The sequence below is a fragment of the Centroberyx affinis genome, unplaced genomic scaffold, assembly GCF_046629955.1.
Source record: "Centroberyx affinis isolate AG114_WGS23_722 - 3 ecotype Tasmania unplaced genomic scaffold, CSIRO-AGI_Caff_v1 ptg002214l_1, whole genome shotgun sequence".
NCBI classification, from domain to species: Eukaryota; Metazoa; Chordata; class Actinopteri; order Beryciformes; family Berycidae; genus Centroberyx; species Centroberyx affinis.
The window spans coordinates 44,451-71,097 of NW_027280516.1; the positions used below are offsets into that span (position 1 = coordinate 44,451).

At 45.1% G+C, this 26,647-nt stretch overlaps 1 protein-coding gene across 2 annotated transcripts; it reads right to left on the reverse strand.

The window, feature by feature from the left end:
- Positions 1 to 13,442: 13,442 nt before the first annotated feature.
- Positions 13,443 to 26,647, reverse strand: cdc42ep4a (CDC42 effector protein (Rho GTPase binding) 4a). Of its 2 annotated transcripts, none has more exons than XM_071532574.1 (2): positions 26,453 to 26,647; positions 13,443 to 16,766 (listed from the first exon to the last, which is right to left on the reverse strand). In XM_071532574.1, exon 2 carries the CDS (start codon positions 16,699 to 16,701, stop codon positions 15,610 to 15,612), a length of 1,092 nt encoding a protein of 363 aa, XP_071388675.1. In that variant the 5' UTR covers positions 16,702 to 16,766; positions 26,453 to 26,647; the 3' UTR covers positions 13,443 to 15,609. The 2 variants fall into 2 exon arrangements, with proteins under 2 accessions (XP_071388675.1, XP_071388676.1); XM_071532575.1 differs by lacking the exon at positions 26,453 to 26,647 and adding an exon at positions 17,951 to 18,057.

Consider the following 26,647-nt stretch of genomic DNA (forward strand, 5'->3'; position numbering starts at 1 on the left):
AGCTCCACCAGTGGGAGTGGCCTAGTGACTGTTTTGGACTGCTCCAGCTCCGGTATGCAGGAAAGGGACTCAAGGAAGAGTAAGGCGATTAGGGAATAGGTTTTGATTGATTTTGGACATGAGCCTGGCCTGGCTGGCTGGAGGACGTCTTAGTAGGACAGCTGGACAGGCAATTTGACTTGTGGGGATACGAAGAGATGGTGGAACGCCCCGGTGCTCCCTCACCTCTGGAACCCACTGCCAAAACAAGAGGAAACACTCAAGCTCTGAAGTCAGCCTGGTCAAATGTCACCAGGAGTAGCTTACTGCACCCATTAGGCGTGTCCAGAAAAAAAATCCTTATGTCATCTATCTGGACATCTGTGGGTCCCCAAAGCTGGAAAACTTTGCAATCTAATCAGTAAAGTACTGTGAAGACACAAATGTTCAGGCACTGAATAGCTCACAGAACTTCATACTTCTGTTGTAGCTTGACTTAGTTTGGCCCATTTCTGTTGTGGTTTGGTTTGATCAGAATGCAGTATCAAATGTCTAGTTTGAGACCAAAGCCTTTTTTTCCATTGACAGCGACATTCTTCTTGCTGAGATGTTCTCTGCTTTCCAGGATGTCCATAGCTCCTTCCTCGTGGTGCCCGGTCCTCTGGGGCTGAACTGGCCTCACTATGCTGTCCTGAGTGTTTGTGTTTCGCCACTTAGTGACTATCAGATAACAGACCACAGAGCAGGCAGGAGGGGCCAGGGAGGAGCAGGGGAGGACCCAGACCTAACTACCGCTACAGGCTTGCACACTTGGCAAGGCCATGTTAAATGTCTGTTCACACACAATTACACTGATACTGGAATGCATGCTGACACGCACCAGGCACTCACACATAGACAAACACACCATATGTACATGCTTGCACACAACACACAATCACCCACACACACACATACACACACACATAGACAGACATACACACAAGTTCACTGACTGGCTTCAGATGCTTTAAATACGCCCAGCCTTCACATTCCAATGCTTTCTGTCCGCAGCTTATCTTTAAAATGTTGGTCAAAAACTCCTCTGCTGTGTGTGAGCAAGAGCAAAAATAACATGCAGGTCTATGTTCAAGCATAAAGCAGGATCACATTAAAGCATCTGCGCTGTGCATGCCCCGTCTCACCTCTCCCAGTTTAAACTCTGAAGCTCCAAAACGGACCGTGACCAAACTGAAGATCTCCATTGGCGGGGAAGCGAAATCAGATAAAGCAGGCCAAGATATTTGAGAGGGGAGCGAGCTTCGGTTCTCTCCCTTTAGACCTGGGCCTGCCCCTCTCTGAGAAGCAACAACAACCAAATAAATCACAGACGTACGCCATGACGAACTCCAGATTGTGGCACCCCAGTGATCCTAAACATGTGCTAATCATTAGCTCCTGGCTTCCTGTTGGAGTCGATGTCATCAGCATACACATCCCAATAGGCAAGACCAGCAGACAAACTGTTGCTTAGAATCAGGGTGATGAAGGCCTTAGGGGCTTGGAATGAAGCAATAAAAAGTTATGAAAGAATCCAATTTGCTCAGATTTCTACACAGGCTCTGTTATCTACAAGTAAATATCTAAGCTACTTCAGACACACTTCATGCTTGTAAGTTCTTCAGTAGGTAAATGTCAATTCCTGTGAATTTTGTCTGAAAAACAATGAGTCACATGAGTCACCGTGCTCTGAGATCTGCAGTGTTTCTGCCGCCCCAAAGAAAAAATTCTCATCTGCTTGTTATCAGTGTTTTTCTCATAACTCGCTCCTGCTACTATGCTATCTTTTCCAAGCAGTGTATCCATGCTCCTTTGACAGCTAACAGTGCAACACTTCCTTCACAAACAGCCAAAGGACTTTGTGCCAAGAAAGGTGTTGTGCCAGCAAATATTTTCTTTCTTCAGGCGTTGCCAACACCTTGTAGTTGCTGTGAACTGGGTCTACCTGGGGAATGAGGAACTATGACTGGCTATTACTGTGTTATTCTAGGCATTAATTTGTGATAGCTTCCCTTGAATGCTCTGCAGAACTGCTCCTAGGGTCAAAGGCCACGACAGGCCAATGTAAACATCAAGCACCAAGCTGGTTTACTTTCTGAGGAAAGATGTGTTTACATGGTTAGTGCTGGCCAAAGCAGCTCTGATAGCGATGGTACCCTGAGGTCGTCGGGAGGTCTTTACACATGGTTACACTTGGCCATGAATCTGATTAAGCGTTTGCATGAAACAGCTGGAAGGTGTGGTCAACGGATATTAGCCTCATGATAGGACAGCTAGCTAAGGGGCTGCTGCGTTGTGTGAGAGGAAAGAGGTAAAACAGAAACATGAATACAATCATGCTTAAGCATGCTGCTAAACAGGCTGTAGTTTTATCTCTCTCTAGATCAGGGTCATTGCTTGATATTATGAGTCACCCAGCCGCTGAAACTTGACACCGGGAGGCAGACGGAATCCAGTGTTTGGGTTTCCCCTTGGTGTTTGTAGAGGAAGATGGCTGGTCAAACTGGTTTGGGTTTTGGATCATGGGATACACACAGGATAGCTAGCCTGGTGACTGTTTAGTGGCCTGGCCAAGGGAAACTGTGGTCAAACAGCAGAGCCTGGCTTGGAGTAGTGAACTGTGTTGTGTGTGCTCATCCGTCGGCTCTGGTCTGGACTGCCGCCCAGAGCAGCCACTCACACAACAGCCGCACCGCACCCACTGACAGCTCCTCTCAGTGGCAGAGTGGAGGAGGGAAGGGTAGATTGATAAATTCTGACAGATACAGCGATGCTGTTATAAATCCATACATGCATGAAACACACACACATGGAAAACACACACATGCACAAACTCACAGCCAAACCCTAACCCAAGTTGTATTACTGGACTTGTAAGAACCTTCCATTACAGTCATTCATTCCCTAACCCAAGACCTAACCTGCCCAACCTAAACCCTTACCCTAACCTTAAAGTAATAAGCTGACATTTTCATATAAATATGACAGTTTTGCTACTCTCTTTTGCCAATTTATATAACACAATAGTGATTTAACTGATACCCAATTCATGAAAGCTTTTAAATTTGCTACATTTAATGTTCCACGCACCTGGTGTCGGATAGGTTTCACCCAGGAAAAATCCTCTGTGCACAGGGAGTGATGTGTTAAATGTTTCCCACAACAGCATTTTTTTTTTTGGAATAAGTAAGAGAACTGGGTAGTTAGCATGAGCAGTGTTAGCCACCATGGCAACCAGACAAAGAAAAAACCGTTACCCACAGAAACTCAAAAATGTATCACAGAAAATCCAAGGAAAAAGACGTCACAGTACTGGCAACACTGTTGATTGAGTGAGTGATCTCTGGGAAGTGTAGTGAAACACATGTAGTAAAACACATGTATTAAAACATAGCAACTATTGCTTATCACCAAAGATGTTGCCAGATTACAACTTTACCCTAGTTCTAGCCCTAACGGTGCATTCAGTTGATTATGTGACAATAGCACGAATTTGACATGACATGACATTTTAACTTCTAATGGTTAAGTTTAGGAAAGTAAAACAACTTTGGTTAAGGCTACAGTTAATGTTATGGTTAAGGTTAGGCAGCTAAAACAATTTGGTTAAGGTTAGTTAGGGAAAGGCTTTGGTCATGGTTAAATAAGGACTTATGACTTATTATTATATTAGTTTGTACTCTTATGAGTCATCCTGTCCTCACCTGACCCAACATCAAGATGCATGAGTTATTCTTTGATAGCAAAACAAAATACAATTCAAATTAGCATGAGAATGTATAGTTAATTATATTTATCTGTGGGATGTTATCCTAATCAAAACTTCAGCACCACCCACAGTGTATCAAACGTGGCCAAGTCATCAACTACATTGATGGCAGTGTGAATGCAGTGTAACTCAAACTCTAAAGTAGCCCCCTTTTTAAGTGAGGATCTAAGGATCTTCCAAGATGTCCGCCATGCCCCCAAAAGTCCTTCTTTTTCATGTATAGAACTCAAATTGGTCCTCACATGTATAGTGAGAATATTACTACAGTGAGAATATTACTACACAACTAGCAGAAGAACTATTTGGCCTATAGGGACAGAGACAGAATACAGCAAAGGCCCGTACTACTCCGGCAGGATTTAAGACATAGTAGATCCCACCCACTCCCATCCCAGTCTAACCTCGCTCTTGATCCAGAGTGATGAGGGATGTTGGGATGTATTGTTATGCTTTATGCATTCCAGATGAGACCTTGGTCTGCTCCTCCACCCATGTGAGTGTTTCAAAACATGTGTTCCACTCAGTTCCTTTATGTAATGAGTTTCACCCTTTCATGACAAAAAGAAAAAAGAAAAAAGTTGGGTGTGGTTGAAAACAATAAGTACAGCTGCAAAAGAAAGAAAACAATATCTTTACATTTTCAACACTCACTATGTCCCTTCTTCATCTATTCCTCCTATATTGGAGAAGTGTGACTCTCTAAATAGGGCCTTAGCCATCTTCCAAGACCAAAAACTGAGGTTTAGTATGCGCAAGCGGAAAAATTACATTAAATCCCGTGCTTGGCCATATGGTGTAGGCAAGTGGTGAACTCAGAGAAGAAAATATAGCATGGCAGTTTGGATTCAACTTTTTTTTTCTGAGTTGTGGGGGGATGGGATGGAAAGACTTAATTGGAAACAGCAGTTGTTTTTTTATTTTTCCATTATAAAGTTACCCTTTCAAAACAATTACCTGGGCTCTCATTACAGTGGGCCTATAGCTCAACTTCAGCCTTGTTAAAAGAGCTGGGCTCCTGCAAGACTTAATGTCAGTCTATTGGGCTTAATAACCACACGTATAGTATTATAACTCCCACAAGTACAAACATATGTAGGCTACATACTACGAAAAGAGTCACAAGCGGGCACAAGACATTAGTCACAGACATATGCTCTAGAAGAAAGACACATTTGTAACCACAACAATATCGCTCTCTCTTTCTCTCTCTCTCTCTCACTCTGTCTCTCTTTCACACATACGCACACGTATACATACACACACAAGCCAACCAAAAAAATACACACGCAGTCACACAATGCAGCTGGAGTTTGACAACCTACAATGCATCTTCAGGGACGTGGGGGTTTTCCAAGGAGAGCATTTAATTCTCTGAGGTCTTGGTTGGGTTTGTAGATCTCCAGTCTGTAAAAACTACACACATGGCTGTGGGAGGAGGGAGTGGGCTGAGCTGGCCTCGGCCTGAGAATCACCAGACTGACTACGGTGTAATTGTTGCACACTGCTTTGACTGGAAACTCTGCGAAAAACTGGAAACTCAGCGGTGGTGACGGTAAAACTGTTTCACCTCTTGGCTCCGTATTGAAGTTAACCGTATCCAAAGAATATCTGTGTGACAAATGAGAGGGAGCTGACTGCCAACCCTCTCAGTCCTTATTGAATTTTAACTTTCATTCATTTAGAATTTTAATGAGGTGAGGTGATCAGCACCACAGTGCCACAGCATAACGACACGAAAATGACCAGTGCTAAATTTCCTAGTGTTCACTGGTTTGTGACCAGGAAATTCCTAATCCTATCAGCATTACTTTCCACTGAGTAGCCCTTCCTCCATGGTGTGAGTGCGGTGTCTGCCTGAAAGTTGCTGTCTGGCTGGCTCTCCTCCCCCAGTGAGAACTGATGGGACAGGCAGCAGACGACAGGCAGCTGGAGGGACCATAACACAGGCACACACGCACACACACACACACACACACACACACACACACACACACACACACACAGAGACGCAGGCCACCCTGGTCACACCCAAGGCATCCCAAGCATGCAGGGCCAGGCACTCACACAGTGCTCTCTAAATATGCCCTAAGGCACTGTGTGTGACTCACTCCCACTATCCATGTCTCTCTCTGTGTGTATGTATATGTATAGAGACGGGGCAATGTTTGATGGTGTTAAATAAGGGTAGCAGTGTATGAGCAGAGCGTTCCAGACTGTAGCGTGTGTGTTGGCCGGCTTTGGACATGCTGTATGGCTGATGAAGGGCTCCGTTGAGAATAGGAGGAAGGATGGATAGAGCTGTAACAGTGGGCTGAGTGTCTCTCTCTGCTCTTAGCTATCCTCCCATCCCAGGGGCCAGCGGCACGGTGACCTCACCCTGCCTCCGCCCCAGACACTCCCCCACCAGCACTTCCTGGCTGGCCCTGAGCTGCAGCACAGCTGGAGCGTGCAGCGGGAGAATAGTGAAAAAGCCGATTTGGACGATGATTACTTAAACATTCCTTTTTCTATTCGTTTCCATCGCGCGCCGATCTGCTCACTGCAGTCGGTCAAACACGCACATAGAGTACGCGCACGCACACACACGTATCCACGCCCCACATGGGCTCACACAGCCCCACTCCCATAAACTTTGAGGTTTACACTGTCAACATGACGTCTTTCTGGAGTTTGTAGTGTGAATGAGGCACTGCTTGACTTGAGTTGAATCTGGTACAACTTTCTCTGCCTCTTTGAGCATCCCCGCGATCTGTCAATCAGAGTAAACAGCTACAGATGGAGAGGGTGGAGGAGGCTTTACCCGGGCTTTACCATGCTAGATCCACCGCCAAGAGGCAGTCGTCTGACTGCCAGGAGGTGGCCTCATACTCAGCTGCATCTTCCACGTTCGGAGCCAGACACGCCTCTATATCACATGCAAACCGTCCGACGCCGAGTGTTTATGTTTAAAATAAACACCGCAGATAGATTTAAATCTCAAGTTTAAATCCACCCGTGGCAGAAAGAAAAATGTCTCACAACACATGTGTGAATGTTTGGGTTGATGAAGAGATCAAATGATTGTGCGGCGCTGTTTTTGAGGCTCCGTGTGGCTGTGTGTGTGTTTTATTGTAACATTTACTGGCTCGGCGAGGAACATTTATCACACGCGCACACACACACACACACACATACACTTGCACTTGCATTTACACTTGCACATACACTTCAGAGAGAGAAAGAAAAAGAGGCAGAGAGAATTTGATTTTCCATACTGTGTCTAGCCTGTATTTTCATAGAATAATATTATTTGTAAGACATTGGTTTTTATCCAGTATTTGACTTTGATTGAACATTTACAATTTTAGTATGCATGTCTTGATATGCACACTGTCACGGCAGTGCTGATAACCCATATTTACCACAGGTGTTCAGTCTTTTTTTCTGACTTTTGTCATTAATTACTGCAAACAGGCAAAATGACTCCTTGAAAAGTTAAACATATTGATGTTGAAATCACTCTCACTTAAGTCACTATACAGGACACCCTGGTCAGCTAGTATTGCAGCTTGGCTGCTTGTTCCTGGACTCATATGGGGTATGCGTGCTAAAAAAGTGAAGTGTTTAACTGTTCTGCTGAAGTGAAATGCGGATGCTACATAATTCAGTTATTGAATAATCAGAAGGAAGGAAATAAACACAACCCACACACACACATAAACACACACAGCATCTGTCTGTGGTCTGCCAGCTCTGATTGCTTGTGTAAACTTAACAGGTCCCATGGCTATGGAGGAGGAGAGCTGCGGAGCCTGGCCTGCAGGACTGCGGACAGAGCCAGTGTCGGCTGGACTTTTCCCCCTCTCCTCTCCAGCTCAGCCCGCAGGGAGCCACAGCCAGAGGGAGGGGAGCACAAATGGGATGACGGAGTTGTTAAATGGAAGACCAACACCCAGTACAGTACATTTTAAAATCATCTCTCCACATGTATAGCCTGTACGCTGCAGTTGGGGCTCTTCTCGGCTCTTCCCTGGTGTCGTTCTCTATCTCTGGACACACCCTGATTTATGATGCTGCGGTGAGATTTGAGGAGGGAAAATGAACGAGCGTTTAAGCCGCTGCAGTGTTTCCACGAGTGATCCGGAGGTTCCGTATATAAAGAGGTCTGAAAACAGGAAGGTGATGGACTGTAATGGAAAAGTCTGTCTGATTGGCTCAGCCAGTGCTGATATTAGTGGGTGCACTATGAAATCACTGTGGTTTGCCCTATGCGAACAGTGGACACAGTGTGCCTTATAAAGCTGATGGAGGAATGCACAGGCCAGAACCCACCCCTTGTCTCGCAGGGCCAAGTCTGAAGTAAGAGGTGAAAGGGGGACTGGAGAGTTTAAATACCCTTTAATTTAGCCACAAAGTCGGAAGTCTTTTGAGGTGATGTCACAGCCGTGGAGTCCTCGGTTGCGTAAGAATTTGTCCTTTTTGACACTTGCTTGGAAGAGCAAAAAAATTTAAACTTCAGAAGGAATATCTGCTCAGGGAGACCTTTAATCTAAAGCAGAAATGAGAATTCGAAAAGCTGAAATTAGTTTGGCAGAACTTGCCGATGTTCAGCAGTCTACTTTTGTACATTCAAGGCCAAAATGAAAAAAAAAATATCCTTTGAGTGTGAAAAATAAAAGAGGTGCTGAATAAAAGAAAATGGTTGAATAAAAGGAACCACTTATTGCCTTATAATCATCACTCCAAATCAACACATTTTCTGAAAGGCACATCCATCTCTGAGAATGTACGTCCTTCAATTCCTCCTCTCCCTGCAGAGAATGAGTGGGTAGTATTACTCATTATGGCAGCAGAGAAGGAAGATTAAGTTGAAGAAGGACTAGAGGGTCAAAGTTTAACGTTGGCCTATGGGAAGTGACCCTCTGTGATCCCTCACTTCCTGGTCAGCTTTAGACCATCTCTCTCCACAGTAGGCATGCAGTGTCTGCCAAACAAGGAGGGTATTGTGTGGACATACGGCCTCTGCTGGGATGGCGCCAAGTCTATATTGGCAAGGATGTAGCCTCACTGTGTGATCAACATCTAAGGTCTCTTTTTATCAACCCTGGCTAACTCTGCTCATTGATGAAAGGGGAGTAAGTCAATTTTTTCTCTCAATTAAACCTTTTAAGATGTATCGTAGGTGTTTTGTGAAAACCCCATTACTCCAATTTCTTTTGCTGTTGAAAATGAATTGAATTGAATTGAAAATGTCTTGTATATATATGTATTTTAAACATAAAAAAATAAAAATACATGTAGCACTCTCCTTAAGTGACATATTATTCAAGTTGAATGTTTTGTATACTATCAAAAATGTTTTTTGGAGATACAATGTTTACATTTGACAGCAACCACAAGAATGTGGGTATGTGTAGGAGTATATGTGCGGGGGCACACAGGCTGCTATCCTCCCTTCATTGCCAGCCAGCCGTGGACGGGCCTTGGAGGGTAAGCGGCCCAAGGCAGACATGAGGGGGGTAGGAGCACCGGAGCCCCCAGCCCCATCCGATGTGGTCATGGCTCAGTGCGGGCCAGGCCGGGCCTCCTGGGGCCGCACATGGCTGCAGGAGCTGCTCTTCTCTTCAGCGGAGTGAGACAGGGTTAGAACAGTATTACACAGACAGAAGCAGAGAGAATGGAAAATGAGGGGATGAATCATTGTTTCTGTGATTGTGGTAAAAATGAGTCGTCTACTTTCGGATGTTAGTGCTACATGCGGGGCGAAATGGGTATGATGAATCCAAGGAGATCGCTCTGGAAGTTGATATGAAGATGATTGACTTTGAACTGAAAATAATTACATCACAACGTGGCCGAATGGCAGCTTAATATGTTGGAATATATTAGCTCTGCTGTTTGTTCATTCATAGTGAAAAAGAACAATAAAACTCTGTTGACTACATGGTTTTATCCCTGCTGTGTTGAAGGCTGATTTAGCAATTCTGGCTGCGCTAGACGGAAAAACACATTTTAAGACAGAAGATTTGAGCCCAGCCCAAAGAAGTTATGACACAATCTCCAGATTTATAAAGGAAACTGCTCATTGCACAACGACTGGAGAAGAATGAGTGAGACAGGACCAATGTTTCCCTTGGAATAACTTTTCCATCTGAGAAAGCCATACCCAGAATCTGAGTTACCTGCGCAAGCAACAAATCCCTGAGAGGGACGACTGCACTGATGTTTAGAGGATGGGGTGATTTTTTTTTCCACAATCCTCCGCACAGGCATCTGAAGCTCTTTAAAGGGAGGACACTGGAGAAGCTTGTACCTCCCCCCACCATGTGTGTGTGGTCTGCTGCTGCCATCGCTGCAGATCCAGGGTTGAGGGGTCGGGGGGTCAACGCTGGGTACTGGAATGTTTATGTTCCCTGCTCCTGTTAACACCAATATCCGTTGCGCTCTACCCTGCGATCCTAGCTGAATACCTTGGCCTTTCTTCGAGGACACAAAGGAAAAATGTTTTGCAAATGATTTAGTTAGTTAGTTTGATTGTTTTCCAATTTAGTTTTGTCATTTCAAACGTTGGAGACTGAACTAAAGCACAATGTGAAATACTTGAAAGGGCAAAGAGAAATGACTCCACTGATAAGATTTAATCGATAACAAACCAGCCATCGCCCTTGCTGTAGGAGTAGAGACAGTCGAGCAGAGGTGTCTTTATCGAATGCATAATGAGAACACATGGATAATAACTCCGATTTTATATTACTGTAATACAGTGAGACATATTATCCTAGCAGATAACAAGAGAAGACTAAACAACCTTTAAATATAAACAACATTATATTCTGCTGAAATTGACAGTTAAGACACAAATCTTATTCCCTGGCAGATTAACTGTTCCACAGATTTCTTTTGTCTGTAACCCTGTTCTTTCTTTCTTCTTTTCTTTCTTCCTTTCTTTCTTCCTTTCTTTCTTTCTTTCTTTCTTTCTTTCTTTCTGTATTTCTTTCTGACTCTGTACATCACTCTGAAAACGTATCTTGGCAGAGTTCAGATGACACACATAATCTCAAAGGCGGGCTTTCTCACTCGGGTACAGTATGCCCTCCCAGATACTGTGCATACATTTGGTCACAGATATGTGTATGAAAGCATGGGAAAGGATGTCTGGATGGCATCCAGTTCTTCTTTCTCACTCCCAACCACAAACACACACTTGGGGCTTTCGACCGTAGCGCTCGCCTTCCAACTCTGTGCCAGCAAACAACTCCATATACTCTCGCTCTCTCTCTCTCTCGCTCTCTCTCTCTCTCACACACACACACACACACACACACACACACACACCACACCCACACGCTCCACCACCTCTCTCCCTCTCTCCCTCAGTGCAAAACTGCATGGCAGAAACGCCTGTTTGTTTATGACCCATAAAAAAGTACTTGCAAAAAAACTGCTGCAAACATAAAAGAAAAATGTTGGGGCGGCTCGGGTTGGGGTGACTCCGGGGAGTGGTCCGGATTGGGGGGCGGGGTGGGGGTCTCGCACGCTAGTGTGTATGTGTATATGGGAGGGGAGAGGGAGCAGAGCCAAGCAAAAGGCGGTAGATGAACAATTATGCATTCTGTTCCTCTTCTCCCCCATCCCCCACTTTTTTACTTCCCCTCTCCCTCCCTCGTCCGCCCCCACCTTTCCTTCCCCAGTCCCCTCCACCAGCAGGTTGTTTAATGCTTTCCAGATTTCAGCATGCCGTCGGCCTCCTGGAAGAATTGCAAGTCTGCTCATGGAATTTGGCGGAAAAGGCTGAGGGTCCAGGCAGGGGCTGCTGGCATACTAAACCTGAAGGCAGTGAGCGCCTCCCATTGGCCGCGGGAAAAAGCAAATACGTTTCTCAAAGAGAGTTGGAATCCAAGGGGAAATGACATTTGACAGCCACTGAAGCAGATGAGAAACTACATCCAGGGTGTTTGAGAGTGAGAAACAGCTGCAAGCCAGACTCCAATTACAACGAGTCTCTACAGGGGGAGGGAGGTGTGCTGTGCCCCCCTAACAAATCAGTGGTCTCCTGTGTTAAGTTCAAATGTGTGGGACAACTACTGCTTCTTAATGCAAATCATCCAAATAATCTCATTGGACAGTCTTGTTAAGGAGCTGGAGAATTTTTGCTTTTAATTTGTTGCAGACACTGTAAACCTAAAGGCTATTTAAAAATATATACTGTATTTTAAAAAGCAAACCATCAGCCAACATGGTTTAGGCCTTTGACAAATGATTTGAGCGTGAGATGGTACATTCATTAGATGAATATACACACTAATTCGGCACTACCCATACCCTAAAGTCAGATCGTATTTCAGTAATTACAGAGACACACCCATCACCAGATGTGGGCTGCACACAACCACTAGATGGCAGTAGATAACAAGAGTTGGACAGAGTGAGTGAGCCGGTCCATGTTGCTGGATCAGCAGCATAAAGCAATGAAAGAATTCAGTGATAAAATGAAGACTTGTTGAAAGATGTGGTGACGATTTAGTCTCTCTCTCTCTCAAACAAACAAGCAAGCAAACAATCTGTAAAAGACTAATGGCGTCATACAGACAGAGAAAAGTAGGATCAATAGCACCACTGGTTTATATTGATCACAACAATCAATATAAATGGCCTGTTCTTAGTGCAAGCATAAGAATAACGGCTTTTATTTTTTTCTAGCCCTCTGGTAGACTGAGCTCTGTGGCATAATGTGACTGAGAAAAACTGAAAGGGGAAGGAGATAAAACATCCCAGCCAGATAAAGAGGAGGTGAAGGACAGAATGAGAATAAGACTGATACCGAAGAGGAATGGAGCTGTTTTAATGTGAGGGTATCCAGGCTGAAGTCTTAAATAGTCAGCCAGAAGTGTGAACGAAATTTAACTCTGCTCCATACTCTGGGCTGTGAAGGGTTTAATAGTTTACTATGGATGATAGACATAGCAGGGCTTACTGCTATGTTGTCTATAGTGTGAGTCCATGATAGCGGCTATGCTCTCGTCCATCCTCTAACCAGCATGGCGAGAAGACACACATCCCATCTCCATTCATCAATCCAGCCATCCATGATCAGGTAGCCCGCCAGGACAAAGAGATGAAACATTTCCCCCTCTCTGTCGTCCATCCTGCCCCCATCCCCCCCATCTGTCCCCATGGGTGATATTGAGGGAGACCAAGTCCAGCTGCTCCACGGGGGCACAAGGGGGTCAGAGGCACCTCCAGCAACACAAATCATAAAACAGGCCTTTTTTCATGGCTGAAGTAGATAAATGCTTCAACAAAGGCCAATTTTAATATAAAACATTCTTTTCTTTAACCTTTAAATTTTGGCCTGTACTCCCCGCTCCCACATATACCCATGAGTCATCACATCATTCTCCGCTTGCACAGCTAATGCTTCGGAGAGACACGTCCAACTATGCCTCAATTGCTTCCTTCCTTCCTCTACTGGGAGACCCCAAGAATAGCAAGAGGAAACAGGAGGCACTCGACGAATTCCTTTGTAAACGCTGCTTGATTGAGTTGCACTTCACATGGAGCGCACCATGTACTGCATTATCTTCTGATTTATCGAGACAAAATGAAAAGATCACGAGGCAGTAACAACACACAGGAGTAAAGGTGTTCAGCTTTTCTTTTATTGAAAAATATAGGTTATTTCGGATAATACGGAAAAAAGGACTGTAAATATACATTATTCTTACACAAAGAAGAAATAGTAAGGCATAATAATATACAACATCGTACAGGAAAGGGCAACAAACTCCACATAAAACTTCCCATTCACACAGACTCTTCTCAAAATTACTGAACCATGGACAGGACTGAATATTTGACTGCTGAGCAAGTGAAATATGCTTAGCCTTACTTAAAAATAATATTTAGTGTTTCAGTGACTGGGAACATAAATATCCAGTTATTAAATTCATTGTTTTCCTTTCTTTTCTGCAGGAGATTGAGTCTTTGAACAATATTTAATTACACTCTTCTTCCATTTTTCCAACCTGCAAGCTTAAACTCAGTCAGTCCTAACTTAATTTCAACAGTGATTAATGGTACAGAGGAGAGGGTGACAGGAAGATTTGACAGGCTCCCGCAACAGTCAGCTCCATAACTAAAATTATTTATGGCTAGAAATTGTGATTTGGCACATCTGTCAGTTTCAGTTATGGCAGTGAAACCAATCAACACCACTCAAACTCAGTAATCTAGCCATGGTTTGTAATGATGCAAGAGATGCAGTCGAGTTGCTGTAGCACTCACTGCAGCTTGCATAAAAATAACAAGCTATTTTCTTAATGCTCATGCATCTGCGGCTGTGTCTTCTCTTTCAGAACATAACAAAACAAACATAGCAAAGTTTTTTTCAATTATATAAAAAAACAACAGGTAACAATAAACACCAAATACTAGTGTCTGGTTTAACTGTGCCTGCTGGTTCACTGGTGTTGTTAAACAACGCATAACCTAAAACCCTTCTCACAAGTAGTGGTGGAAACTGGATTCTACATGAAGGCCGCCTATGGACTACAGAGGAGTCCACAATCTTTCGCAAACTCAGTTCAGCTGCACCATTGCAGCTGCTCAGATGTAGACAAACAAGGAAGGAAGTGGTTATCAAAACACGTTTCAGTTCCAACTAGATTGCAAAAATAATGACAGATAAGTAGAAGGAGGATACCCTATTCATGTCAGTTCAAAGAAATCTGTATAACCGTCTTAATTATGTCTTCAGCTGTATCCAGGGTGAAAAAGTGATTTGTTGGTGGGAAAATGGAAAAACAAATACCCTCTTACCCACAGTCTACAGTCTACCCCTCTCCAGTTTGGTACACGCTTCTCCTCACCACTCTGGCTTCCTGTAGTAACACCATGGTTTATAGTTACTGCAGGCCAATGCTTCTCCATTAGCTTTACAGCCCTGCTAACTCTAATTTACACTGAGCATTAGGCTGAGTGGTGCTCACAGTGAAGTAAACAGAGGGAAAGATCTTGGCTTGGGCTCTGTGGTCCAACTTTATAGCAGGAAGCTGCAGTGTTTGTGCAGTGTCACAAACACCCAAAACGTTACGTAAGGAAGGAAACTGCAGAAAAAGAATGTCACAAGCATTTACACGACAGTAATCTATGGCACTTTACTGATATATTTTCAGATGAAGGAGGCTCAAGCCAGGCCTTCACACTCAAAAGCCCAGAGTCTAGTGACAGATACACAGCCCCCTTTATTGTGACAAGATACCCATCACTGCTCCTGCATTGACAGAGGTCCTCTGTTCGGCTCAGGCCTCATGATGTCCCACAGCCAGAGAGAAAGCAACACAACAAGAGGAGAGGCAAATCGAATGAAAAAAGTTAAGCTAAGCACTTGTGACACATCAAGCGAAGGGAGAGAGAGAGAGAAAGCATGAACTGAGCTTTAGTTATGGAAAGTGTCTTTCCGACAAAAGTTCCTTTTTTCCCCCTCTCCGCTTACTTCTGGAATGTTCCATATTCGTCGAGTGGCTGCTCTTCCATGTCGGTTCCCTCAGTGCTCAAAGAGAGCGACAGATTGACAGACAAACAGAAAGTGGAGGGAGAGGGAGCGGCTCTGTGACAGTCTGTGCTCCTCCAGAAGGAGCAGTCACAGTCTCTCTCCTTGCAGGAGGAGCAGACCACAAAGCAAGAGTCCTCCTCCTCCTCCTCCACTCTCCCATTCCCGCAGCACCCAGCAACAATGTTTTATTTCCGTTCAAGTGTAAATCCACATTGTCAGAGGAGCTGCTAGTTTCACGTAAACCCGTTCTAGAGCTCTGCCCTATTTTTTTTTAGGAGGCTTTGGATTCTCATACGCGAATCTCATCATCTTCGTCCTCCATGAAAGAGGAGAAGTTGCTCTCCTCCTCTGGGGGGGCACTGAACGTGGCGCTGTCTGTATCTCCTGTGTAGGTCTGGCTGTTTGGTTTCTCCTCCAGGGCAGCAGAGCCGGAGCTGGACATGGAGCAGCTGTCCAGGTGCTGCAGGTGTTTGGGCCGGGTCTCGGGGGTGTATTCTGGGGTGTAGGGCCCTCCATGCTCCGGTTCCAGATGCACAGAGCTGCCTAGATGCGTGGAGGCTAGCTGCAGTTCTGCTTCTTCGTCTTCTTCTTCTTCTTCCTCCTCTGCCACCTCCCGCTCCTCTTCATCCTCATCTTTCCCCCCCTCCACACTATCCTCTCCCTCTCCCTCTCCATGGGTGCTGAGGGGCGGCGAGATGTGGCCCTCACTACTCTTACCCTCCTCGTAGCCGAGGTCATCCTCCTCCTTCTCCATCACGCCCAGGATGTCGCCCAGCATGGAGGGTCCCAGGTCGACGTGGAAGGACATAACCGACTCGGCGTGCTTCATTCCACCTCCGTAGTGACGGGAGGTCTCCGGAAGCTCAGTCAGCTCACCGAAGCTCCTTTCATCCAGCTCCAGGAAGTGAGCGGCTGCAGAAGCGGCGCCGTTGGAAGTCCTCCCATCCAGCTCCCCGTGCTGCTTCAAAGGACTGGAGGACAGGCTCTTGGCCACCATGCCGTCCCCTCTGTCCTCATCGTTGAGGAAGGGCAGGGACATGGCGTTCTTGACGTAGGTGGGTGACTCACCAGGGGTCGCCAGCATGTTGTCTCTGTGCTGGTCCACCCTGGTGACTGACTGGGAGCGCTTGCTGCTCCTGAAGGTGCGAGACAGGAGGCCCGGCCGCGGGGAGCGGGGGAAGGATGTGGTTTCAGAGGGAGGAGGCTCCCCAGAGCGGCTGCTGAGGAAGGAGGTGTCTCCGAAGGCATCGCCGCTGCGGCCGACGTGCATGGTGTGGCGGAAGTCGCCCAGTGGAGCGCTGATCATCTCCCGGGTCAGGTCCATGCGTGAGCGACGCTTGGTCTGGGATGAGCCAGACACTAGCTGTTTCAGGATTGGCATGATGGCTGATGATGCGTTTTCTAGAAAGAATATTGCTGCTCCTCAATTTCAGTCAGCCTGGGAACCTGAAAAAAAGAAAGAAAAGTAGTATTATGCCTTTGTATAGGCCTATATCAAATCCTTACTATTTCACCCGTAACTTTAAAAAGAGAATGGAGCTGGTACTTCAGTCAAAAGCTAATGTATGAGCAATAACAACTTCAAAGTGAACCCTCTCACTTTAGCACATCGTATAAAACAAGCCTCTGAGGGGTGGTACAGTCTCCCAGCCCGAGGAATTCACAACAAAGAGGCTTGAATCACTACCGAGATACAGCAGCACAGAAGAACACAGAATTCTTAAGCTTAAGCTAGCTCCTCCATCTACTGCCCAGCTTCCATGTTATGTTTGGAGAATATTCACATTTGGCTGTTTATTTCCATCAAGTCAATAAAAATATTTCTAGGAATTTTAAATGTTCCACTAATTATAAGAGCGATCATTGAAACCCTCAATTATGCAACACTATAATGGTAAACAGCACGACTCTGACATCTATGTGACATGAGCTCTAAGCTGCATTGGAAAAAGATGGGGAGCACCACAGGGTTCTGCTTTAAATTGCATTATAATTGAGGCCAAAACACCAAGCCGCAGACCAACATGAAACGGAGAGGAAATCGGAGTGCTGCCAGTGGCTTTCTGGTGCAAAACTTTGACTGCACAGCATAGTATATGGCCAGAGTTTGACAATCTTCTTCCAGTCACAAAAAAGTAAATTACGTAACTATCAGAGAAAAATAACCCTGTCCAGCGGGTACACTATGCAACAGACACGGTTGCACAGTCTTATCTAAAATGGAATTGGAATTGGAGAGACGACAAATGACTCAAAACAATACCCTAACCAGTATCATCTTCTCCTCAGACGACAGTCTTTAAAACTTAGAGATGAGTTGTGGCTAACAGCTGATAGAAAGCACATTACCGCATTGTTAAACCCTGTGGCCCAGACAGTACAGACCTCATGCCAGGCTGCTAGCTAGATGCTGCTGCTACCTCAGGTGCTGCACTAGGATAGGAGCAGGGTGTGTGCCAGTGATAAAGCCCAACATATAAAACACACATGAAAAGAGCACTGGCAGGGTGGTCTGAAAAATGAAATGCAAGCAATTTCCACAGACAAATATCAAAAACACATGCAAATCTAATTCCAAAGTGGAAAATCTCCTTGGCTACACATTCACAAGTGCTGAAGAAAATGCTTACCTTGCACACTCTACACCTCTCTCTTGCTTGAACATATTGCCTCTATTTGTTTGTTTACTCACACTAACACAGAAGGCCATCAAAACGCTGAACCACCAAACTGTTACCTCGCATCACCCCCAGGAAAGCCGTCATAAGATATTTATTAAGTCTGAGTTTTTGGTAGGAGCGCTGTTAATGTGGCAGGCTTTTCAGCGCCTTGACCTCATTCTTCTGTCTCCAACCCCCCGTCTTTGCCAGCTGAGTCTCTTCCTCTTAATGCCCTTACCTGCCTTGGTTTCCGTGGAAACACCCTCCCACTAGCAAGCAGTCAATAGCGTTTCCTGCCTTGGGGCTGCAGAAGGCATCAGGCTTCATGCAAGCATGCAACACATGGCCTCCTTCTGTATCAACCCAGAGTTCAGATAATACATCCTTTCTTTTTTTATCTGCTATCTGCCCCATTTTCAATCATTCACGGCATCCATGTTTTGTGTACTTAAGTAGGGTAACTGAAATCTTTCAATTATCAAAAGGAAATGAATAATAATATACAAATCTACCAAACCTGGAGGCCAGGAAATTGCACTATCCATATTAATAGAAGCACATTTGACTGAGGCTTGGACATGATGTGAATAGTTTCCATGAGCCCCTAATGGGTTCAGGCTAAAGCACACAAACAAGGTCACATTTTCACACAGAAACATGTTTATTGTTGAAGCTGCATGATCTGCTGATATGGTTGCATTGGAAATAATGAGGCAGAAATAATTCACACCCGGACAAAAAAAAAAAAGATTCTGTGACTAGCTGCTTCTGGGTGGCGTAAACAGACGGAAAAACAACCAGTAGATGAGAAGGGGAGAGATGGTGAGACCCCACCTTCCCCTACTCCATCATACCCCCCAGGCCCCAGAAACAAGCTGACAACAAAGCTTAATGGTGCCCAACTTAGGGACGTGAATGCAGAAATTTGTTACAGGCCAGACCGGCTCTGTTCTTCATCTTCTCAGCTGAATCTAAACCAGACCCAGGAAGCTCTGCAGTAACACAGGCCTTTAACAGTTATATCAAACCTGACTGTGTGTGTGTGTGTGTGTGTGTGTGTGTGTGTACATGCGTGTGTGGGTGTACATGTGAATGAAAAAGTGGAAAAGGGCCTGAGAGAGGCAGCAGTTAGCGTGGGAACCGCGAGGTCACAGCGGGGGGATTGACTTTATAAACAGACTCTCACAACACCCATGGTCAGGCTGCAACACAGCACACTGCTGAGACTATGGGACAGAAACGGACAGGGCAGGCAGATGAGGTACAGCTGCAATGTTCAGTTTTGACAGAGAAATTGGAGACTGTTTACAAGCCTCACAAACTAACACACATTCTGCACAGCCTCCACTGACCTACAGACCTTGAGCCCTTTGAATGATATATAGGGTTTTGGAAGATGACTGACCATCCTTGGAGTGGATGTGGTATTTCTCAACTGCTAGGCAAAGCATCAGTATGTGCATGCGTACACACACACGCACACAATATACTTGAACACACTAGGAACCGTTCCAAACCTTCGCCAGTGCTGCTGCACTACTCTCGTCGTTTGACATCTGGTTGGGGAAATAACATTCCAGCCCGTTTCCCCAAATGTATTTATGCTCTGGGAATGTAATGTTAGCTCTGTTTATAGATCACATAACTCCATTATCAATATAACCTAGCCTGGGACTGAGGAGGGTTCTAAATCTGCTTAAATACTATATGGTTATGACCAAACTTTAAGGGAGCAGAATACACACCCAAACCCTCCAAGGCAAATCCACAGAAATACTGTAGGAAGGAATGGGTTCTTTTACTTCTATTAAGTGGGTGAAAAAAAAACAGAGCACTAAATCAGAGCCGGTAACCTCCATCGATTCACTAGGAAGAATTCTTCAACTCAAAGGAAGATCTGTAGTCGTTATGCAACTCCTGTAGACAAACATTATATCAGAGGAGAATGAATGAACAGTGGCTATGAGAGCTGGAAGCCGGAATAATGAGTTAAAACGCATATGCATTCATAATTAACAGCACACATTTATGTTTTACAGCTCATCTAACACACTGCAATACCGCACCCGCCTTCAGAAGCCTGGGGATTTATTTGCATGACAAACAGCCCTGGTCAACATCAAAGAGAAATAATGACCCCCCTCAGAAAATGTGTGTTTAAGACCCACATAACTTTTCACGTCCTTTCAATACTCTCACACTTGGCCAGTCAACGCTAATACACAAGACATCACTCACCCTCGCAGACATGCACCATTCTTAAACATGACAAATGGCCCATTTGCCTAATTGAGTATTGATGCAACTTCCTGGTAATCAATTCCTGCAGTGTGTATTCTACTGGCCCAGAGAGGGTGGCTGCTGCTGTGAGAGGCCCTTCGTCTGCCCCATTTGGAGTCAGTGACCTGGATGGGCCACAGAATGACCTGAGGGTGGAGTGGCAGGAGGGGGGTGGGAGGCCACATGCACCCAAGTCTACCATCCAAGAGACTGGAAAACAGGGACCAAAATGGCTGGTTTCCTCTGTCTTGTTCACATCTTGCTCTCAGTCTCTGATCCTTTGCACGAGACGAGTGAACTTGAACTCATTTGTGTGTGTGGTGGCAACATTAAATTACAAAAGAAAGCTAGTCTGACTAGCGTCCTGTCAGACTAGCGTCTGGACGTTTGTAAATGCAAACGTCCTGTTCCTTACTGGACACTGCGTCTCCCCACTAGTTTGTGAGTGTAAGACAAGAGAGATGTACTGTTGTTCAGTGGTTGCACACACAGTCACACACATGTTCCAGTAATTACGCAGACAAATGGCCTCTAGTAGATAGCTATCTGCCACCCAACTCACTTAGCAGGGCTGAATATCTCATTTAGGAAGGAGCAGCCCAAGGACAAACAGTGGAAATCACATTATCTCTCAATCACACAGACAGGGAACAACAGACAGTGAGCCACCGCTGCCCTCTGAGATAAATACAGCGATGAGAGCATACATCTATTGATCTAATAAGCACCTACAAATATAGCCTTCATTCATACACAATAACTGGATTTAATGTTGCCAAAATGGCTCACTTAGGACGATTCCATAGTTCTGCGGGCTAAGAAACATGCCATGTGCTTGTGTTGCTGTAGATTCAGATCCAGTTCATGACCTTGTGTGCCCCCCTCCACCACCCATCTCCCCTGCCATTCTCCACCCTGCTGTCCCAATACAGCAGGAATGCCAAAAGGCTCATTTCGATCAAAGTGTAAATCCCCTGTGGTCTTAGGAGCATAGCAAATCCAAAATCTGTAACTGTGAAATGAAATAAATATGATGGGGAAAGGCTGGGCATGGCAACTGACTGTGTCTAAACTGCACTTGTTGACCTGCCCCTGCTCACACCTCACCAGCCATGGTCACAGTGTGTGTGTGCAGGCGTGCGTGCATATATACCATCTACTGTGAAAGCCACATAACAGTGCTTTTGCTGTCTCTGCTTGTACTCAGGAAGTCAGTGTGAGGTAATCAGCTGTGCTCATGTCACACCTCACCCACCAGGACAAGAGTTGAGAGAATTGTATCGGGATCAAAGCCCAGCAGGTGTTTAGTGCTCTCCTGCTAATCAAAGTGCCTAAAGTTTTTGAACTGGCATTCATACTGGTGATGAATGCTAAACCTCTACCTACCCCAAGATCAGTCAGTGGAATATTAGGAGGTAAGTAGCTTGGACTTGGAGAACAAACTCACAAGACCTCATTCAGTGAGCTTTAAAAATAACTTCCAGGACTGGTAAATGATTATGTAACTCAATACACTGTTAATTCCACATAATCAGTATAGGATGGTAGCAGCACTCATGGAGCAACGCTTCAAACTACTCTACCAAATGCTTAGCCAGCGTTATCATAACCATCAATAAGCCAACTACTGTATAACTCCACAGTAGCAAGCTCATCTGCCACATCTACGCTGTTAAAACACAGATAAGCAAGTAGATCGTGACCAAGATACAGAAAAGCCAGGAAGAAGAAGGCAGAACAATTCAAGGGAGCATAAATCAAGGGAGTCCATGGATCAGATGCAGGACAGAGTGAAGACACCAGCTTCCAAAAAGACAGCCGACAGCCAATGAGAATGGGCCTGGCAGAGAACAAGGCCTGAAGCAAGTCAGCTAGACGTGCAGCAGCTGACCTCTCATACCAGAGAGGAGATGACTGTGTCTTTTACATTTACAGCCAACACAGCCTCCAGACACGACACCACATCTCTTTCTCTCTCTCTGCTTTGATGAAACTGTCAGCTTTCATTAGAAACACAAACAGCGGATGGCAGACAAGAGCGCTGTTCTCCCCACATTCAAGAATGACGAGTATTTTGTCGGTCAAGTAAGACTGATAAAAATCATTTCTGTGGATCGACAATGCCTTTTATACACAAACAATATCCTCCACTCCTGCTATTCCTTCTCAGTACTATCGGGTTACAAACACGCTATTGAAATGCCAGCCAGTATTGCTCTGCATCAGAATGGTGTCCCTTTTCCCTGCCACTATAGTCTGGGTACTGGGCATGGCATCTAAATCCAAAAAGGTGGGGGGGTGGGGGGACGACGGTGGCACCACCCTGGCATTTAGAGTGTTTTTATATAGTCAGAGAGAATTGGCAGAGAGAGGGTTGGGACTGGGGACAGCATCAGGAGAACATGCCAGAAATAACAACTTAAAGAGCATATCAACACTTATGAGCTGAAACTTTCAAGCATGTTGCACTTCTGGCCACACCTCAGTCTGTGTTGTCAAAGCTAATGTTTTGCAACGGCTGTCAAAGGCAACATACCTGCTTTGACATCACGGACTGGGGTGTGGCTAAATTACTTTGAATGTTTTCAGCGGCACAATACGGTTAAATCCTTCCCAGCTTGTGCACTCATCTCTGCCTGGACCTGCAAGGTCCAGTGCAAGCTCCAGTTCACCGGCTGAACTAATTGGTCGCTATCTGTACAAAGACATCCGGGCAAGCGCTCTGGAGCCGTGTATACACACAGAACTGCCAGAATGTGACTAATCGCCCCTGAGATAAGTGACTGACACAAGCAACCTCAACACGGCAATTAGCCTACTGCTCACAAAAAACACAATAAATTACATGTGCATGTAGCTCCTGTATACACACATGACGGGAGAGTGTAACAGAGGAGCGTGTCGGTGTGTTGGGCAGTGCATCCACAGGGAGGACAAAGAGAGTATGAGCCAGCAAACCCTCCCATCTCTCCGGAAATCTACTCAGCCTGCCCTTCCTGACCACTCAATACAAACACAGCCCTCCTCCATCATGCTGCATTACTGATGGGCTAACCAAACAAACACAGCTCATATCTCCATCAACGGTACAGTTTTAATAATGTACAGAGCTGTGGGCCAGTGCTGGGGTCGTGTGTTCAAAAGCAGCTCTACATGGCATGGATCAGTATATGGAACATCCCATTTTTAGAGACTAAAATCATTTTAGCACGCACTTAAACACAACCGGCATCTGTCTATATTCCACATCAGGGAGCTGAGTCACTGTAAAGCCGATGAAAGCTCCAGCCTCCAGCCCAGGTGTCCATACCGCCGCCCAGGAGAGACAGCCACAGTCTGGCCAGGTGTCTCCTAGTGCTGAGCTGCAGCAGTGGAGTGAGTTTACATGTTAAAACGCTCTGGTGGAAACCTGTCCTCGTGCTCCTCAGTGGAAAGAATGTGGGGAAATTATGGGATCCAGAGAATCTTGCTTTAGAGTGCTATAATTATAGGACCAGAACAGATGAAAAGCAGTGAAATGCACAAGCTGAAGGGAAGCCAAAGAAGCAATGATCATTCGAGCTGAGGAGCAAAACAGTTGAGGACTCTTTCTTCAAAACAAATGTTTTGGGTTTTTTTCTAGGAAACTTCAAGGAAACCTTTGACTGTGTGGTAAAACTGTCAGCAGAGGGGCAATCTACAGTCTCACTCTTAAGTGGATAATGTACTGTACATGGGTTTTCTTTAACATCCAATTATCTGGTTAACACAATGCAAATACAACAGAGAACAGAAGGGCTCAGATAGTTCACAAATGAGCTTTACTGTCAAGGAATCTACCCAAAGCTTTTAGTCAGATTTTAGAGCAACATTTGTGCAGTTTGAGGTTACGTGACCTTGTCTGGTACCGAGCTGATATCAGCTCCATGAATATTTACAACTAGTGACAGGGAAACAGGATGGCAGTGCTGAATAAACATTTCCTCCAGCTTATTATGGTACCAACCCCAGCATGCTGGGTCACAATGCTCCATGTTGGGTAAGACTAGAAAACAATGCCAGCAAACAAAAGGCACAGGAACAAACACAGCATTCACACACTGACATACGAGACGCCCTTGGAATTCGATGTTGGGACAACAAGGTTATATAAAAGGTTGTGGCAGTGAACTAATGAACTGTGTTTCAAAGGTCGGCCATAGCGCAAACTAGTCAGCTAGTTCCGCAAAATGTGCACCAAGAGAAAGTACTGTTTTGTATAACTAGAAAATTGTCCACCGAGCAGGGATTTATGTGTATCATTTACAGGCTTGTGGGTAGTAACTAAGCAAAGACGTTGAAACAATCACAACAACCCAACATGTTAGTTATGCTACACATTCTTCAAGTGACCTGTCATGTTCTCTGTAATAATCCAACAGTTCAGTGTCACCATCCTCAGAGGCATTCCACGAAAAAAAATAACAGTTTATATTGGAATTTCCTGGAATGTGAGGGGGCCAGACAGGACACACACATTGCCTCAAATGAGCACACAAACTGCAGGCATGTTCAAACATGGACGCAGGACTATACACTCACCAGCCACAAATAATACACTAAAGTGGCAGTTCAGCAGTACCACGGAGAGATAGTGAGACAACGACTATCCCCAAAATAAAAGTCAAGTGCATTAACTCGCTCACTTTCTAACCCCAAACCAACCTCTGAGCAGGTTGTGCTGCCTGGGCCATGAGCCAGCAGCTGCTGTCTACACTACGCAGTGCCCAATAACAGAGTACTTGGCACAGCGTCCAACACCGCACGGGGGAAGGATAACTTTCACCTTCCGGCTCACAACAAATGTCTCCCGCAGGCAATTAGATGCTTTGTAATCTCAGAGACAGGAGAAAGTAGAGAGAACAGAACCTGTGTGGACTGGTTAAAAATCCACCCCACCCCTCCCCAAATCCTCATCTGCTTTTCAGAGAGACTTCTGGCAAAAATAAATAAATAAACAGGCCAGGCTTAGGACACCTAAACCTTGCAGATGAGGCTTTGGCTTGTTTGCTGTGTTGTCAAGCTAAATCCATCAAGGCACCCAGGCAGAACAGTCTGACATCTCACAAAGCTCTCTGTGTGTTTCGGATAAGACAGGTCAAATGTCACATTGGAACCTGTGAATACAAAGCCTAATTTACCTCTGATAGCATTATCATCTCTTCCAACAGTTGGAGTTCTTATCAGTGCAGCAGTGATGGCCTACAGACCTGAGGCCCATTATGTTATTATCCCAGTCAATGAGCTCATCAGATGCCATCGTGACTCCCATGCCAAGCAAATTGAATGGGGCGGCCAAGTCAACAAGCTCTGGGATCTGGGGGTAATGAACTGGACAAACGGGACGGGCGTGCACACAGAGCAGCTCACCCCCACTGGCATGCAAGGAGCTGAGGTACAAAGTGTGTGTGTGCTTTCAGTCCTCTCTCGTCTTGGAAAATCCATAGCCAACATCAAGTCTGAAGCGGAAGTTCTTATGACTCCATATGATCCCATACTGTCAAAAAACATTTCACCCATGCTTGAGAACCCATGCTCAAAATAGAGCAAAAATGGCCAGACATGTAGGGTATTTGTACACGTAGGCCTAAATTACATCTGTTCAAAATATAGTTTGGACACTGAACATTTTAAAATTTTACTTTTTTTGGCCAATTTTGAAACACATTTCTCCAACATATCCTGAAATATAGCCTATGTGGAATTTTGTGTTTTACTTTTGGAATAGGTGGAAAGTGCATTCATCAATTTCAGCTTCAAGACATTTCCAGCTACTCACTGTGATGCTATAACATGCTACTACTCTGCCAACATTGTTTCTCTGATGGGCTGCAGAGACACATTCTCGCAACTATTAAGACCCATTAAGAAATTATTTATAGAAGGAAAGCATAAAAATCGTTCTAATTGTTCAGTTAAAGCATTTGATTTACGATTGCCTGTATCAGTGATGCGATTGCATTACAATAATGCGCTGATTCAGGGTGGGTCACTGGCTGGGAACAATAAGTAGCTGACCACAAAAGCGTCAGCTCCCTTGCTCACCATAATCCTTTAATCACCGATTAAAGCCGGATTGCTAAATACATATTTGAGTTGTATAAACTAATGGAAGGCAGCATTTTTATATTGTGAAGGTGAAGTGCGAGTACTAACAATAAAGCGTACACTTACCGTGCATCCCATTCATAAAAGCCGGATGCTGCTCCACTTAGGTCCCCCAGCAGGTTCACAATGGGGGTGCGTTCATCGAACAGCAGCGGAGGAGGAACGGTCCGATCAACTCTCGCAAAGTACAGGAAACTGTGTTAGACAGACAGACAAGTCTCTTTTTTCAGAGAACTGCTACTATTACTGTCACCGCATCCT